Source organism: Perognathus longimembris, chromosome 10 (genome assembly GCF_023159225.1).
Source record: "Perognathus longimembris pacificus isolate PPM17 chromosome 10, ASM2315922v1, whole genome shotgun sequence".
Taxonomy (NCBI): Eukaryota; Metazoa; Chordata; class Mammalia; order Rodentia; family Heteromyidae; genus Perognathus; species Perognathus longimembris.
This window is the reverse complement of record NC_063170.1, coordinates 68493686-68510457: the sequence shown is the minus strand read 5'-3', so window position 1 is coordinate 68510457 and position 16772 is coordinate 68493686. Positions and strand designations below refer to the sequence as shown.

Sequence of the window (16772 nt, the reverse complement as noted above, 5' to 3'; positions counted from 1 at the left end):
CACCACGGCTGCTGCTGTGCTTTGGGCATGTCCCCTGCAGTTCATGGCTGAAAACCGAGTCCTCGATGCAATGGTGTTGAAGGGCGAGCCCTTTAAGAAGCGATGGAAGACTAAATCGAGAACAAGAAGAGGGTGCCCACCCCTTTGCCCCCATACAGATAGTGCCAGAAGTTCTATCAGGGAAAGAAAGAAAGGGACCTTTCAGATCAGCAGATGTTGTGGTCTGTTGTTGTTGCTGTTTGGGCTAGCATTGGCCCTTAAAGTCAGAAGCCGGGTGCTGTCCCCAAGCTTTATCGGCTCAGGGTTAGCGCTCTACCACTTAAGCCACAGCTTTACTTCTGGTTTTCTGGTGGGTAATTGGAGATAGGAGTTGCACAGACTTTCCTGCCCAGGCTGGCTTTGAATTTCAACCCTCAGATCTCAGCCTCCCGAGTAGCTAGGATTGCAGGTAAGGGCCTCCGGGGCCCCGCAGAGGATGTGGTCTTCAAGGACTCTGAAGACTCCCCTGAAAAACTCCTATGAAAACATCAGTAGCTTTTTCTACACAGCAACAATGACAGGCAGAGAAAGAAATCAAGAAATGAATCCCATTCTCAACAGCCTCGAAACAAACAAGCAAACCCTTCAGAATATGCTTGAAGACGTGAAAGGTCTGAACCTGGAAACACTGAAGAAGGAAATGGGAGAAGACACTGGAGGACGGAAGAACCTCTGTGCTCACTGACTGGTGGAGTTAATATGGTGAAAGCCATGACAATTCCAATCCCATTCTACACAGAAATAGAAAACGCAACCCAAAAATCCATATGGAGAAAAGAGATCAACACTCAAGTTATCACAACATCTGACCTCAAATTATACCACAGAGCCAGGATAATGAGAACAGCACAGTACTGGCCAAAGCCAGAGAAATCGGCCAGTGAGACAGAATCAGAGACCCAGAAATCAACCTGTAAGGCTACAATCATCCATCTCTAACAAATGAGCTGAAGACATTTGAGGAGAAAAGACAGCCTCGTCAACACATGGCATTTGGAAAACTGAAAAGTGAGCGTAGAAGATTTAAATGAAAGCCCTGCTTTTCACTCTGCACAAAATGTACAGGGATCAATTTTAAATGGATTACAGATCTAGATTTTAAATTACTATAGGAAAGCACAGGAAATGCTTGGAGATGCAGGCACAGGGAACCGCTTCCTACACAAGATTCTGACTGCTACAGAATATAAGGGAAAAACGGACAAATGGGATTGCATCAAATTTAAAGCCCTGTATATCAAAGAAAATGTACATGTGCAAGCCATTCAGTATGCCAAGGATGAATCCCCCCCCAGAATCTATAAAGAGTTAAAAAAAAAAAACTAGCAGAACAAATCAATAACCAGGCAAATGAACTGAAGAGACATTTCTTGAAAGAAGTACAAATGACCATGGTGCACAAAGAAATGTTGAACATACCGTCACAAAGGAAATGCAAATCAAAACAACCTCAAGAGTCCATCTCACCCCAGTCAGAATGGCAGCCTTCAAAAAAAAAAAAGCAAAGCTGGCGAGGCTATGAGGACAGGAACCACCGCTGGTGGAGACAGGGACTCCTGGGCTCACTGTGGAAGTCTGTATGGAGGCTCATCAGGAAACGCACCGTCCAATGACCCTGTGGTTCTGCTATGTCATTCTCAGAGACACTTAGGAGAAGGGTTTTCCCTACAATCTCTCTTGTGTGGAAACGCAATGTACAAGAAGATACCTGCAGAACCAACCTCTGAGGATTTACGTAAGGAAAATGGATATACGTCTGTACAATTGAGTATTAGTCGACCCTAAAAAAAAACAACTTGAATTATGTTGTTAGTAGGCAGATGAAGGGAACTGGAGATCATCATGTTGAGAGAGAAAAGCCAAGCTCAGAAAGACAAATATCACTTATTTTCATTCATACATAGAATCCAGACTTGAAGGAAAAAGAAAGGATAACATGACTGTAAAAGGAGGCTTGTTTGGGAGGGTGTGGATTGTACGTGTAGATGATGTATTTGTGCTTGTGCATATAGAAATAGCATGATGAGACCCACCACATTAAAAAAAAAAAAAAAAGATGGTAAGTTCTGGGTGTTCGGCTCCCATGGACGGATCAGAGCTCCCGGCGGCAGGCCGGGTTGGGTGTCCTTTTGCCCCTTGCCCTCCGGCATGGCGTGCTGCAGCTGCAGACCCTCACCCGTTGTGGGCTTCCATCTGCAATGCATCCTTCTGTAGTACAGCAGCAAATAAACCTTTGCTCTATATAAATACCTTAGCTCAGGTATTTTTGTTCATTTGTTTGTTTTTTTGTTTTTTTGTTCATTTGTTTGTTTTTTTGGCCAGTCCTGGGGCTTGGACTCAGGGCCTGAGCACTGTCCCTGGTTTCTTTTTGCTCAAGGCTAGCACTCTGCCACTTGAGCCACAGCGCCACTTCTGGCCATTTTCTGTATATGTGGTGCTGGGGAATCGAACCCAGGGCCTCATGTATATGAGGCAGGCACTCTTGCCACTAGGCCATATCGCCAGCCCCAGCTCAGGTATTTTTGTCTCAGCAACAAACCATAAAGATAGGGGCACAGCCTAGAAAACTCCCCTAGGTTCAAGAGAGTGTGAAGGAGGCTTGCGCATGCTCAGAAACAGGCCTGTGCACAGGGTCTAAACAGGAAAAGAGGTACAACGTGTCCTCTTTCACAAGAACGGGGATACAAAGTAGCTGAGCCATAGTAGGAGGCAGGAGGGGACCAGGAAAGAGCCAAAGCTACATGTATCCCTGCCGACAGCAGCCTGCAAGGAGCACTCATCATTGCTGTGGATACAATTGCAGGAACCAATATGGAACAAAGAAGCAAAGCTGTTAAAAATGAGAAGTAATGGATACCACCAAGAGAAGGTGTGAAAACAGGCAAGGAAGACCCCTGATGCATTTGGGGGCGTATACATAAGCAGAACAGACATGAAGATGGACATAGGAAAAAGGTAGATCTGAACTCAGCACCCCTTCTGGAGAGGAAAAGGCGTAAGAACCGCCCACGAATCACTGCCTGCCCCCAAAGGCACTATCATTTCATCACAATCGGCTTCCTCGACGGCGCCAGGGCTTTCCAGACTGCGCCGCCGCAGAGCCCGCTTCTCCTCCAGTCCTGGGCAAGAGGCTGCGTGACAGCTACTGCGGATGGCGTGCGCACCGTGCCCTGCGCAGCCCTGGGGCACACGGTTCACGGAGCACTCCACGACGCTGCTCCCAGGGCTCTGGAGTGTGCAACTTCGCGCAACTGTACCCAGCGGCTCTGTAAGGCCGCGATGGCGCCGGTTTCTGGAGGGGGCGGGGAAGCTCACTCCCACGACTGCTGTTTCTACTTCTCAGCGATTCGGCCAGGCAGCTGACAACGACCCGACCCGCAGAGCCACCCAAGCACTCTGAGGGACTCCAGGGTCCCGCAGCCTTCCGCCAGTCCGGACAATGGGACCAGCTTCTCCCATCTGCCTGCATCCCGCAACAGCCATTCCTTCCTTTCTTTCCTGCCTCTACAGCTATGAGAGCGGGCCACTCCCCCCCTCCAGGGACTGCTACTCTCCAGGCTAAATATAGTAGCGGCCTCCCTTAGTCCACACCCGCTATACTTTCTCTTCTAACCCAAATGAATTTTTAAACTGTCTCTCCTCTTACCAAGCTCTCCCTGCCGTAAGAAGCAACCCACGAGGCGGGCCGAGGCGTTTGCAAAGAACCAGAAAGCGTCTCCTCTGGGGGTTGCCAGAAGATCCCACACTTGCTTTCTAGAGCCGACGCACGCACGCTTGCCTGCGGGGCGGGAAGCGGGGCTTGGAGGACGGGCAGGGCTCCGTCCGGGCCAGGGCAAGGCCAGGGGGCCGAGCCGGGACAGAGGCCCACCCCACAGGGGCAACCTCAGGCTCCTCCACTTACTCCCAGAACTCCATGACCGGGGAGGTGGCGTTCTGCAGGGCCACCTGGCTGAAGTTGCTCGCATTCAGCTTCTGGAACTCCACGCAGTTTTCTGCAGCGAGAAGAAAACACATGCACGGGGCCATTAGCCTCCCTGGGGGCTGCACGGGGGCCCTGGGGTTTAGGACGGGGTGCCCCGGAGCGAGGCCTGCTCTGCCCAGTGCTTGAGACTTCACGCAGGAAGGAGCCAGCCCCGCACTGGCCCATGCGGGTGGGAGGATGGGAGGAAATGGCGCGGGCCCAAAGCACCAGGAAGCCTCTGGCTCCTCCTCGTTTCCCCCACAGGATCAAGGTGTCGGGTGGCTGACCCCTCCTCTCAGAAGCCCCAGTCACAAAGTGGATCTCAGGTAAGAGCAGCTTAACACTTCCAAACCCACAAGCCTGCCTCCTCCAGGAAGCCTAGCTGGAGGACTTCCCTCCCGTGAATCCTGAGCAACTGAGAACTCAAAGGCCCTTCAACGAGTCCTTCTCACACTCCTTCAGCTTTAAAGGGGAGCCCCCGAGCGCCACCCCCCACCCCGCACCTCTCCCTCTGCTCCAAAGGCAGCAGCTAGAGACAGAGCTGAGCTGTGTTCTGAGCTATGGTGAGTGCTGTTCCTGGTAGCCACCAAGGGAAGGGCCCTGGGGCAGGAGCTCATCTTACGTGGCATCTACTAAACCGAAACTGCACGCACACAGCAAGTATTCCTCGCGTTCTTCGCTCCCAGTAAAATAATTTCTCAGATGCCCAAGGCTGATCCGTTATCTTTATTACAGTGGCATGGACTCATTCACAAACAAACAGTAGCCACGCGGCCTTCGTGACTACAGCGGCCCCACAGCTAGAAGAGCACAGCTAACTTTACAAGGGACTTGCCACGTAGATGAGGGAACTGACGGGATTCACGGCCGTGCGGAACAATGCCCCTGGGTAAGAGCGCACTGCTTTCTCAGCAGCACAGAGGGCCTGTCAGGGGGCAGCGCAAGGCTGGCCAGGGCTTCCTGCGCATTTTGAGACTCGATTCCACCACGTCTCCGTGGCCTCACTTCCCTGAGGCTGGTGGCATGCTCAACTGAACTACGCTTGGGGCCCACGCACAACTTCTTTGTCTTTTTGATTGTAATGGTGGAGATGGAACCCAGGGTCTCGTGCATGTAGGCAGGCGCTCTACCACTAAGCCACGCCCTCAGCATCTCCTCGACATTTCAGTTTGATAGATATCTCTATGAGGTCCCTTGCCAAATGAAGGCTAAGAACCAGTGACTTAAAAAGAGAGAACTAGATCGTCTGACACTGTACTCAGTCTCATGGTATCTCGGCCCTCAAGGTGACCAGCTAGCCCCAGACACTATCTAACCACAGCTCATCACCGGGATGGAGAAGAGGTTAACTGCTCCAACTCCAGTCAGAAGGCAGTGCTACTCAGGAGGACTCTAATCCATTAGTAATGTCTACTATGAGCACAGCCATCTCAGAACGGGGCCAGATATTCGCCTTCCCTGGGTTCCAAAGCTCAATCCCAATGGCATGACCAACAGAAAAGCAAACAATATATCAATTTTTAAAAAAAAAAAAACCCACAAAATGATTGCGTTTGTGGAGGGAGGCACTCAGTGCAAACGGGATGGTGGTAACTTGGGGACAGATGTGTCACCAAGCAACGGCTGCTGCCTGGCCGCAGGCATTACTGCCAGGCAGGGCTGCTGTCAGATCTTTTCAGTGTTGAAGGAGAAGCTGCAGATCTGGATTTTTCACATGAAGTCTTCTGACTGTTAAATGTATTTGGCAACCAAATGCAAGCCTTCGATGTGTGGTAAGCCTTCCATGTTGCCAGGGCTAAGCTGGGGTTTGGAGAGGCCGGGCCGGGTTGGAACCATGCTCCCCTGAACTTCAGCCCTATTCTGTGCCCAGGGGGCTCACCTCTCCTGTCAATCAACAGCAAACGAGTAGCACTGTCCCGCCCCTATCCTGGTCTCTGGGCAGTGCCCAGCCTCAGCTAGAGTTCACTTCTGTACCCAACCCTGGTAAAGGAGTGACCCTTGGTTTCAGCACTCGGGACAAGAGCCGAGAGGCCAAGGCTGCACCCTAACCCCACCCCCCCACCACCAAGCAGGGCCAGGAGAGAGAGGCTCCCTGGAGACGGTACCTGTGTTCCACTCGTGCCCACAGGTGGCCCAGGGGAGCTCTGTGGTGAAGCACTTGCTCAGGTAGAAGATGGCCCAGGCCAGGATGATGATGTAGTACACGTTGAGGTGGGCCTCGATCACCTGCGTGGCGTAGCCGATGCCTGGGAACGCACAGGGGAGGGGCGGCGTGAGCCGGGGCGGCGTCGGTCGCTGTGCGGCGGGACGCCGTCTGCTCGGCAGAGCAACGCTTACCTTCAAACAGAGGGCAGACTTTCCTCCAGCAGGTGATGCCGCCTTCGCTCGTGAACTGCCCCAGTGCCGTTTCCAGGAAGAACACGGGAATGCCACAGCAAATAAAAAACACCACGTAGGGAATCAGGAAGGCCCCTGCGGGGGGGGGGCGGGGGGAGGAGGAATGAGATCAGCACGCGTTCGCCTCCCCAAGGGCAGTGAGGGAGATCAGGCGAGACAATAAAGTGTTCTCGGAGCTTGAGTTCAAGTTGAGCCCGGAGAAGGAGTCAGACACAGGGGCAGCGGTTTGTGTTCTCCGCCATCTGTCACCTGAAGCAAGTTCGCCTCAGGCCTCTGAGCCTCAGCGTCTCCGGTAAATGAGGTTTGCGGAGGTTCCCTCCCCCCCCCCCCCCACCCCCGCCTCCTTTTTATATTTTGTGCCTTTCCTGGGACTTAAACTCGGGGTCTAGGCACCGTCCTCTAGCTATCTGCTCAAAGCAGGTGCTCTACCACTTGCACCACAGCTCTTTGCTGGTTAACTGCTGATTCGATTTGGATTTGTCTGCTTGGTCTGGCTTCAAAGTGCGATGCTCAGATCTCAGCCTGCTGCGTGGCCAGGGTTACAGGTGTGTGCCACCAGCGTCCAGCCCGTAGGCGAGGCTTCCGCCCTGAACACCTGGTGCTGCTCATCTCCCAGAATGACTGCGGAGGTGAGAGGCTCGTGCGAAAGCAGGGCTTGTTTGCTGGATTCTTTATGCATTCGTTCTGTCCTCCTGCTCTGAGCGCTGTATCCTTCCTCGCCATTTTAAAGTCCCCACCACAGTCCGGTGAGGGCCCCCTGTCTTACTTGAGAGTGTCCTGCCACAAGACCTTTTTCCTAAAGGAAAGCAATCTCCCAGAATTAGACGACAAGGGGCTGATTAAACGCAGGGCCAGGCGTAGAGCTGAGCTACGAGAATGTGCCGAGGAACCCACCTGTCTGAATGCTCCTACTGGGAAACGAAACCCCCACTGCCCGCGCCTTCCTACAGAACAAATTACATCGCCGAGGTGAACAGCAGCTGTTACAGGCCCAAGACGGTTTCTCCCAACCCCTCATCCTCTCCACCCTGTCTAAGAACAAAACCTGGGAGCACACTGCCACCCCTCCCTCCCAGCCGATGGCACAAGCCAAGGCCGCTACGGAGATTGCTTTTTGCTAAGTGAAACTGCGAGGATTAGTAGTGACAATGTTGATCAATCAAGATAGCAGGGCCCTGTGGACGAGGTTTCCAAAGGGCCTTAGCTTTATCTGGGCAAGAGACTAATTTGAGAGTTCTTTTTGGGCTCGACGACATGGATATGGTTTGGGGAAGGCTAACGTGGCTAAAGCCTGGGGCTTAAGTACCCAACCATAACAGGAGGCAGAAAGGGGGTGAAAGGGAAAATGAATATCTGCTTATGAAATCTAAATGGAATAGACAAAAACACGAACGCTGTTATCCGTGGCTGTGCAATCTACCCTCGAACCCTGGAGAACCTAAGACGACCAACCTGGGACCAAGCCTTCTGCCCAGGCAGGCACGCACACCTCCTCACACACCATGTCCTTACACACCAAACCAGGGTGTGCGTTAGCCGAGGGAAACTTGGCAAACGAGAGTGAGAGATGGAGAGAGACGGAGTGCTACAATGGCTCGTTTGTAAACTCTTTGCACTACAACCTTCTTCCCCCCCACCCCACCCCCCGCCGTCTACGGCAGAATGTGTAACTAACCCAAGTTATTTTCATGCTTCTGATTTGGGTCTAACAGTTTCTTGGACAAAGAAAGATGTTAGAACGCTGGTGCCCTCCCCCTCCTCCCGGGAGGACCCTGTGGGGTGCTCACAAATTCCCAAGAGCATCTGGAAGCTCCTGAAGGCCGAGCCTCCCCGAGGGGGCGGGCCTGGCAGCCGAGGGCACATTGCCAGTCTCCAAGTCCACTCCCTCGGGCCACCCTTTGCCAAACCGGCGACACCGGCGGCCACTTCATTACCAGTGCAGAGCAGGCCCGGGGCGGCCTGTGCCTTCGGATGAATGTCTCCAAAGAAAGCGCCGGGCGGGCAGCGCCCAGACTCCAGCCACTCACGCAGGAAGCCCCGGGCCGGCGCGGCCAGCCCCATGCCCAGCCACCTTTCTGCGGGTTCGGGCTTTCTCTGGGAGACACCGTGCCACTCAAGCTCTGGGAGCCCCCTCCCGCGGCCCTGCTGCCTGATGGGGAGAGGGAGACTGGAACTGGCATCGGTGCCAACCGGCCCTCTGACAGGTCACCAGAAACGAGTCCCCGTCCCCTGCCTCCTGGGGCCCCCGGTCCGAGCACTCAGGATCAGTGGCGTGACCCTTGTGGTGACGATTCCCCCTCCAGAGGCCCAAAGGATTACCGTGACCACCCCCGTACCCCCCCCCTCCTCCCGGGCTTTCTGTCCAAGTGGAGGACCAGGCGGGCAGGCGACGTGCACCAACCGCCTCCTGGAAACTTCTGCCTGCTCTCTGCCACTCCAATCCCAGTTCGGCAGAGCCCCGCTCCCAGCGCTGGTTAAGTGGGGGACGGGGGCTCCCTGCGCCCCCAGACCCTACACCTGGCACAGAGGGGAGGGGAGGGGAGCGGACGAGGGGGCCCTGCGCCTCGCCTGGCATTCCAGGAACCGCTCGCACTCGCGCACCAGCAGCTCTGCTCAGGTCTGGCCACCCTCCCAGGGGAGGGCCAATGGCTCCTGCCTTCAGCCCCGGCGCGCGCCCTCCCTCCCCCGCCCCCCCTCCCCGCGTGCCCGGGCAGGTGGCACGCTCAGGCTCAGGTGCGAAGCGGGCGCGGACGCGTGCGCACTGGGGCGGCTGAGGGGCCAGGGCCCCCGGCAGGCAGGCAGGCAGGCAGGCAGGCAGGCTCGGCCCCGCGCGCGCGCCCCGCGCGCCCCGCGCACCCCGGGGCCCCGGGCAGCCGGGGGGTCGCGGCTCCCCGCGCGGGCTCACCTCCTCCGTTCTTGTAGCACAGGTACGGGAAGCGCCACACGTTGCCCAGCCCGATGATCTCCCCGGCCACGCTGAGCACGAACTCCACCTTGTTGTTCCAGTGGCCGCGCTCGTGCACCGCCTTCTCGCGCGCGGGCCCCGCGGCCCCGCCGCCCGCCGCCTCGGACCCCCGCGCCTCCTCGGCCGTCCCTTTGCCCGGGGCCAGCGCCTTCTCCGCAGTCATGGCCGCTGCCTGCCGCGTGCGCCGCCCGGTCTGCGCCGCCGCCCCGGCCCGCAGGCTTTTCAGGAGCGCGGGCGGCGCGGGCGGCGCGGGCGGGCGGGCGGGGGAGCAGGGGGTGGAGCTGGGGCCGGGGCGGCGGGGCCCGGCGGGCCGGGGCTGGGCGGGCGCGCGGGGACGGGACCCGGCCCGGCCCGGCCCGGGGGCACGGCGATGGCGCCCGGCCCCGGCCCGCCCCGGCCCTGCAGCCCCGGCAGGCCTAGGGACCCCCCAGCTCGCGCGCACGTACACTTGGGCCTCAGTTTCCCCTCTGATCGGAGGCCGGCCTCGGCTAGCACCGGCACCTGTGGGTCTCGCACTCGTGTGCGGGAGGCGGGGGAGGGGGAGGGGTTCTAAGAAGCTCCAGGGTGGGTGGGTGGGTGGGGGCCTCCACGGGCCCGCGGCCCCCGCCCCCGGCCTGGCCCGGCCTGGCCTGGCTCCTGGACCTGGCAGTTGGGGTCGGACTTGGTCGTGCACCTGCGCCCTCCGCGAAGCTCCCGGCAGCTCGCCGCAGCTCTCCGCAGCTCTCCGGGGCTCGTTATCCTGGATTGCGAAAGGTAATTTCAGTAGTGGCTTCCTTACTTGTGTGTTTGTGTGTGTGCAGGAGAGATGTTAGAACATCATTACTGATAGCACACCACGCGTGTGTCTGTCTCTCCACGTGATTGTAAGGGCGGCACCCACTGGCCTGTCTCTCATAACGGCCGCAGAACCCAGCACATGCAGAGGTGCATAGTACGCGCTCAGTAAATACTTGTAGAGGGCTGGAGGCACGCACAAGGCCCTGGCTTACACACACACACCCACTGTGGCTGGGGAAAAAAAAAAAGAGGCAGAGTGCTCTGCTTACCCTACCCTACCTGTCCCTCAAAGTGCCCCTCAAAGGCTCATGAAGGGGGCGCCCGGCCCACGGCACTATGGGGAGGGGGCAGAATCTTTAAGAGGAAGGTCTTTCATCTTCGAGGGGCCTTGTGGGAACCGAGCCTCTCCTCTTCCTGCTATCTCGAGGTGTGCAGTCCTTTTCCCTCTCTGCATGGCTGCCTGGGCCCGAGGTAGGGAGACGCACCCCCCCCTCCCGGGAGACCCCCCCTCCCCCCCATGGCCTTCAGCCCAGAGGCCTGGAAGCTTGGGAGCCTTTTTCATTCTCCTCTGGGTGAGTTACAAGGAAGAAGACTGGTGGTTTGGGAGGCAGAGGGAAGGAAGGGAGGGAGGGAGGGAGGGAGGGAAGGAAGGAGCCATAGTGTGGAGGAGACAGGACACTGAGGCCACAGGACCAGGGGCTTCCTTGTCCCCCTGGGCCTCCGGCCTCCCCTCCCCCACCTCCTGCACCCCGAGGGAGGGATGGAGCCGTCCTCACCTCCCACTCCTCCCCAGGCAGGCAATCTGTCGCTGCCCCCGCAGTCTTGGGGGGGTCCTCAGGCCTCCACAGGGATGCCAGGCCTGTGGTTCTTTCTGGCCCTCCCAACCGCAGGGCCCTCCCCGGGTGACTCCCTTCTGTCCTTGTAGCGCTGTTAGCGTGGGGCTGTCCACACCGCCTGTCTGCCTCGCAGCAACGCTCCCTTTAGACAGAGCCTCCGTTGGGCCTTCATGGATCCAGCTCAAGTGCTGGCAGCTCCTTCTCCGGCCTTTAGAGAGGAAGCTATCAGCTTATGCTCCTAGTGAAGATGGCGCAGCCTGCTCCTGGTGACAGGTGGCTGTCCACTCTGGCCCTCCTGATCACTGTCTTCTTTGTCCCACACGCCTCCTCGTCATGGGCAGTTAATCATGGCTCTGATCTCATGGGGTGAGTTCTGGGATGAAGGGGCTCAGTAGGTGTTGATCTGCAAGCACTAGCGGTTGTACTGTTTTGTTTGCTGTTACTGGGCCTTGAACTCAGGGCCTGCCAGGCCTGCCTGGCTTTTCCACTCAAAGCTGGGGCTCTACCACATGAGCCAGAGACCGAGTGGTCGATTGGAGATTGGAGACTCTCGGGTTTGTCTCGGCGATCCTCAGATCTCAGCTTTCTGAGTGGCTGGGATTACAGGTGTGACCCACCAGCACTGGGCAGCTGTCGCTTATTGTGAGCTAGTAACGAGGAGGGGTACTGGCAGTGCCCCTCCCTTGCTGAGAGCCCTCCTGAGCTCTTTTCCTACAGCAGAAAGCCAAATTGCTGGCCATGGCGGTCATTCTCCCACCATCGTGGGTTCCCACGATTGCTTTCTAAAATAATGCTAACACGTTGGCATTTTGGTTTCCTGTTGGGCGAGGTCAATGTGAGTCATCTTCAAATGGGGGGGGGGGGTTGTGTTCAGTGTCTCCGAGTAGCTCAGCGTGAACCTGAGACACCCTGAAGTTTCACAAGCTCTGCCCGTCACTCCGGCGTCTGTGGGACTCTCGACACGAATGGCTCTTCACTGTGTAGGGGGCTCAGCGTCTTTCGCTGTGGGGACAGCCTGTGCGTGGCCGTGTAAGCTGGAGATAGTGCGGGGGAGCCAGCGCCGGAGCCAGGCTCTGCTCTGCCCCAGGTGGCTCTGGGGCCCCGGCGTGATCGGTAGCCCCAGTCTTTCTCTGAGCTTTGGCGCCCTCATTTCTTCACATCCACACGTGTCAGTGATCTGAACATTGAAACGGGAGCAGCCTGCGCCCATACTAATGTGTCAACTTCACATTTCAAGTGTTACTACTTCACTTGGTGAACGTTGGCCAGGTCCATTTCTGGCTCTGTAAGTTTACTAAATAAATATTTAAAGTCCATCTATCTCCTCCGCTGTTGTGCCACTGTTGTAAAGTCTTTTTACTTTGTCCCTTTCTGGAAGACCCACAACAACACTGTCATTTCCAGGGTGCCCTCGCTGGGCATTTCCTTTCAACACCCCTGCCCCGGTAGAGTGAAGACTGCAGTTGGTGACTGTACATTGCGGGGCGGGGGGGGGGGGGCACAGCAGGGCTCTCGGACTCATTCCCAGAGCTACTCTGATCATGACCGGAGGATCCTGGTTCAAAGCCAGCCAGGGCAGACAAATCCCAGAAGTGAAAGTGCGGCTCAGATGGTAGAACACCAGCCCTGAGTAGAAAAGCCAGGTGAGACTGTGAGGCTCTGAATTCCAGTCTCAGTGTTGGCATGAGAAAGGAAGAAAAAGAAAGGAAAACAGGAAGGGAGGGAGGGAGGGAGGGAGGGAGAAAAAGAGAGGAAGACGGGAAGATGGTTTGGAAAGGAGGCACAGAGTTCGGGAAGGCATGTTTTGACATTCAGGCGATTCTGTTACGTTAACTATTCCTCCATAAAGCTGCCAAAAATCAATTGGATTCAACTATTTTACATATTCAGAAATAAACAAAGGAAGCTTTCATTTCCGAATAGTATTTGTAAGAGTATTGAAAACATCGCAACTCTAATAACAGGTCTAAGAAGAGAGGTACCATCCCACGACATTGAAAGTTGGGGAATCCAGCCAGGAGAAGGAAGAGGACCCAAGGGTATTGAGGGCGGGGCTCGGCTCCGTGGCCCCCAGACCCAGCGAGTCCTGGCAAACACCCCGGTGGTTCTTCTTGGTGAATTTGAGAAGTGGTTTTTGTGTGTGTGTTTTTTTTAATATATGGAAATGTAAAAGACTGAAGATCATCAAGGCAGCCTAGAGAGCGAAGTGAAGCTAGAAGACTCAATTTACCTGATGCCAGCACTTTGTCATAAACCACGGCAGTCAGAACCGTGTGGCCTGGGCAGAAACATGAGCAAGGGAGCCCAGCACGGAAGAGCACCGGAGTCAGGAGATGACACGCGTGTGGTCAAGCAGGATTTTGCTACAGTCCAGTAGAGAAAGGATGGTGCCCCCCCCCACCCCCAGCCCTAAAAAAATGTCTGGATCAATTAGGTGACCATTTAGGGAAGAAAAAAAAAATACAAACGCTTGCCAGTCTGTCCCCGAGATCACATCGCACGCACGAGAACATCCCAGATAGCCAGAGATGAAAATGCAAGATTCTACACAGTATAGCTCCTAGGATAAATAAACACATAAAGATAATTCTTAAACTGAAGCCGAAACCTAAGACTTGAGGAAAAAAAGAAAAGCAAGCCTTTACAATGAGTGGAAAAGTCGAAAGGGAAAGCCTCGCTGTGGGGGAAGGATCTGGAAACACGCGGGACAGAACTCATGCCTAAGATCGAGTAAGACGTCCATTTCCCAGCCCAATGGGAAAATGGGCGAATGACCCGAGCTATCCTTAAGGCAGAGAGGCCACCGGTGTGGCCAACAGAGGCGTGGGAAGCGCTCGGCCTTTTCACTCCGCAGAAAGGTAAGTGAGCCACCAAACGCAATACCGCCACGCCCCGGGAGAAGGGCTGGACGGAAATGGCCCACAGTTCCAAGTGTCGACAGGGAAGCAGAGCAGATGAAACCCAGGCGTCGTGGTGGCGGGGCTGGTCGGGGAATCGCGGGTGAAAACGCTCGGCAGACCTGCTCTCCTGGGCTTCCGCCTCCTCTGGCACCCGCTTCCTCCCTGGGACCCACACCCAGAAGCGGCGTGCAGGCCTTCACCCAGACACGTAGACCGGTCGGCAACACTGTTCCTCAAAGCCCAGCCGATGCTCAGGACCGCAGGACAGATGAAGATGCCCCCCCTCACCCCCAGAGGACAGAGAGGGCCCTCGAGATCCATGGATCCAATAAGAGGGACTGCCCAACATCCTCAGAAGCCCCTCACACACAAAACCCCAACCCCCCCCAAAAAAAAACCCACAATAAAACACCAATTAAAGAGTGAGCAAAGGAATAGAACCGACATGTATGGAGAGACACGGAGATGGCTATGGGTTTGGCCAAAGACAGTCACCCCCATGGCTCACTAAGGAAATGAGAACCACAGGACACAGCAGGTCATACCAGTCAAAACCCCTATTGCCTGGCATCCCAGCACTTAGGAGGTGGAAGCAAGAGAATCGTGAGTTCAAAGCCACCCCGAGCCACATAGGAAGCCTTATCTGAAATAAGCAAAGCGATAAATAAATATGCACCACGGATGTGGAGAAAGGAGAATGGAGAGTTAGACACTGAAAATAATATAGACCTTCCATAGAACCCAGCGAACTTGCTTGTGGGCACAGAGCCAAAGGAAGTCAAGCGAGGATCTTGAAAAGACACCTGCACTTCTTCTGAGATGTGCTTTCGTTTTGGAGGGGTTCTTTTGTATTTTTTTTTCTTTAGTGCTGGGATTTGAACATAGGGATTTCTACTACTAAGCCACTGCCATGGCTTTTTTTGTTTTGTTTTTGCACTGGCTATATTTTCAGATAGGCTCTCGCTTGCTGCTCAGGCATACCTGCGTACCGTGATGCACCTATTTTCCGCTTCCTGTCAGGATGACCAGCATGCACCACCAAGGCCAGATCCTCCCTCCAGGTGGAGTCTCATGGATTTTTCAGCCACAGCCAGCCTGGAACTGCGACCTTCACAATCTCAGCCTCCTGTGCTTGGGACAGCAGATTCGTACCCCGCAGCCCAGCTATCCATCCAAAAGAAATCTCAAAAACTGTTTGTTGGTTTTTTTGGTCCAAGCTGATCCTTCTGGTTTCAGCCTCCCAAGAAACTTGGGGTTGCAGTCAAGAGTTAGCAGCACCCAGCAGACAGGAATCCTCTTCATGGCAGAAGCAGAGACGTATTCAACTCTTCGCACGTAAGAGCCTAACGCAGAGCAGTTGCTCCAGTCAGGGTTTGGAATGAGCGAACGGTCCTAATGTTTTTGTCTGGGTTTCCGGAAGCCCAGTGCATTAGAACCACCTTGCTTGGCAGAGTCCGTGCCCCGCGAAGGACTTTGTTTCTGAGAAGACCCCAGGGCAGCCCGGGCGGCCGCCACTGTCTGGCACCGTCCTTTGAGTACCAAGCGTCACGTCCGTCAGTCAGCCAAGGACCGATGAGCAATCTGCACTTCCCAGAAGTGCAGGAATGGCAGGGCCGATCAGGAGGCCTGGATTCCAGCTCCAGATTGCGGTGGGAAAGGACGAGCCGGGGAACCTGGACACAGGGCGCCACTCTAACCTCAGCGCCAGCCGCCGGGCCGGGGCTCCCAGCCCGCCCTGCCATCCAGGGTGTCTGAGCTGCCACTGTAGGGCTGGGCGGGGCGGGGGCAGCAAGGAAGGCCCCGCCCTGGGGAGGTCCAAACACTTACTACACAAGAGTGTGCGAGCAAGCGCGGAGGTCAGAGTTCAGGCTCACCACTCCCACCTGCACGCGCAGCTCCAATTTCATATGAAAGCGGACCTGAGAAACACCACCACCCACCTTCTCGTGGAACCGGGAGACGCGCGCGTGCTTGGCCAGCCTCACCCCTGGGAGCCGCACCTCCAGTCCTAAGATTTGCCCATTCATTGGAGATGATGGGTCTTCCTGGATCTGTCTGCCCTGGCTAGCTTTGAACCATGATCTTTAAGGTCTCTGCCTCCTGAGTAGCTAGGATTATAGACACAGATCGATGGCACCTGGTCACTCCTTTCTTTTTCTTGTTTTATTGAGCTGGCTGCAGCCTCTAGTTTAATGTTGAATGCGAGCAGTGAGAGATGACCCTGCCTGTCCCGTGTCCCGCCCCCCCCCCCCGCCCCGACCTTGGCGTGGGGGTGGGGAGGGAGTTGCTATTTTTACCCTGAGCTGATGGTAGCTGTGGATTTTGAGGTCATCTGCATTGAACGGAGCAAGCTCCCTCCCTGACCCTGGTTTCCCGAGCATGGATCACAAATGCCTGTGGAATCCAGCCCAGGGCTTCTTTCATTTTCTCATCTCGTTGAGACGGTCACGTGCTTTCACCGTGGCGTCAAATGTTGAAACCGCCTTGCACTCCTGAAACAAGCTCACGTGGTCACCGTCTTAACACACGTGGTGGTTGTGAGTCGCTAAGGCTGTGAGCGTTTGCATCGTGGCTCTTGAGCGACCGTGGTCTGTAGGTGTTTGTTGTCCCGTTGATTTATCTTGTCTCGTCCTGAGACAGTCTGTGTCTCCATTCTGTGCTTGGCACTCCGCCTGCTCTCTTTCTGTTTTTCCCATGGGTGCGGCCTGAGGCTTGCTAATGTTGGGGACGGCGCCGTGACTGTTAGGAAGGGTGAGCGGATGAAAGGAGGGCGGGAAGGCAGACCTCCCGCACGCCAGAACAGAGGGGCTCCGAGAAGCAGATGGGCAGAGGGGGGAAGGAGGTTTTCATACGTTCCAGGGTGAGATCTTCGGAATGCTGTTGTCCTCTCCTGTTGG

The 16772-nt window shown here is 55.8% G+C and overlaps 1 protein-coding gene across 1 annotated transcript in view; it reads right to left on the bottom strand.

Moving 5' to 3' along the window:
* Slc6a11 (solute carrier family 6 member 11) overlaps nucleotides 1-9548 on the bottom strand; it is a 63320-nt gene extending 53772 nt beyond the window's left edge. Inside the window, exons 1-4 of the mRNA XM_048355042.1 lie at nucleotides 9303-9548; nucleotides 6338-6472; nucleotides 6106-6246; nucleotides 3941-4031 (exon numbers count right to left, since the gene is read on the bottom strand). Of these exons, the coding sequence (XP_048210999.1) occupies nucleotides 3941-4031; nucleotides 6106-6246; nucleotides 6338-6472; nucleotides 9303-9525 (590 nt within the window). The 5' untranslated portion in view covers nucleotides 9526-9548. The remainder of the gene's footprint in view (nucleotides 1-3940; nucleotides 4032-6105; nucleotides 6247-6337; nucleotides 6473-9302) is intronic.
* Nucleotides 9549-16772: the final 7224 nt, after the last annotated feature.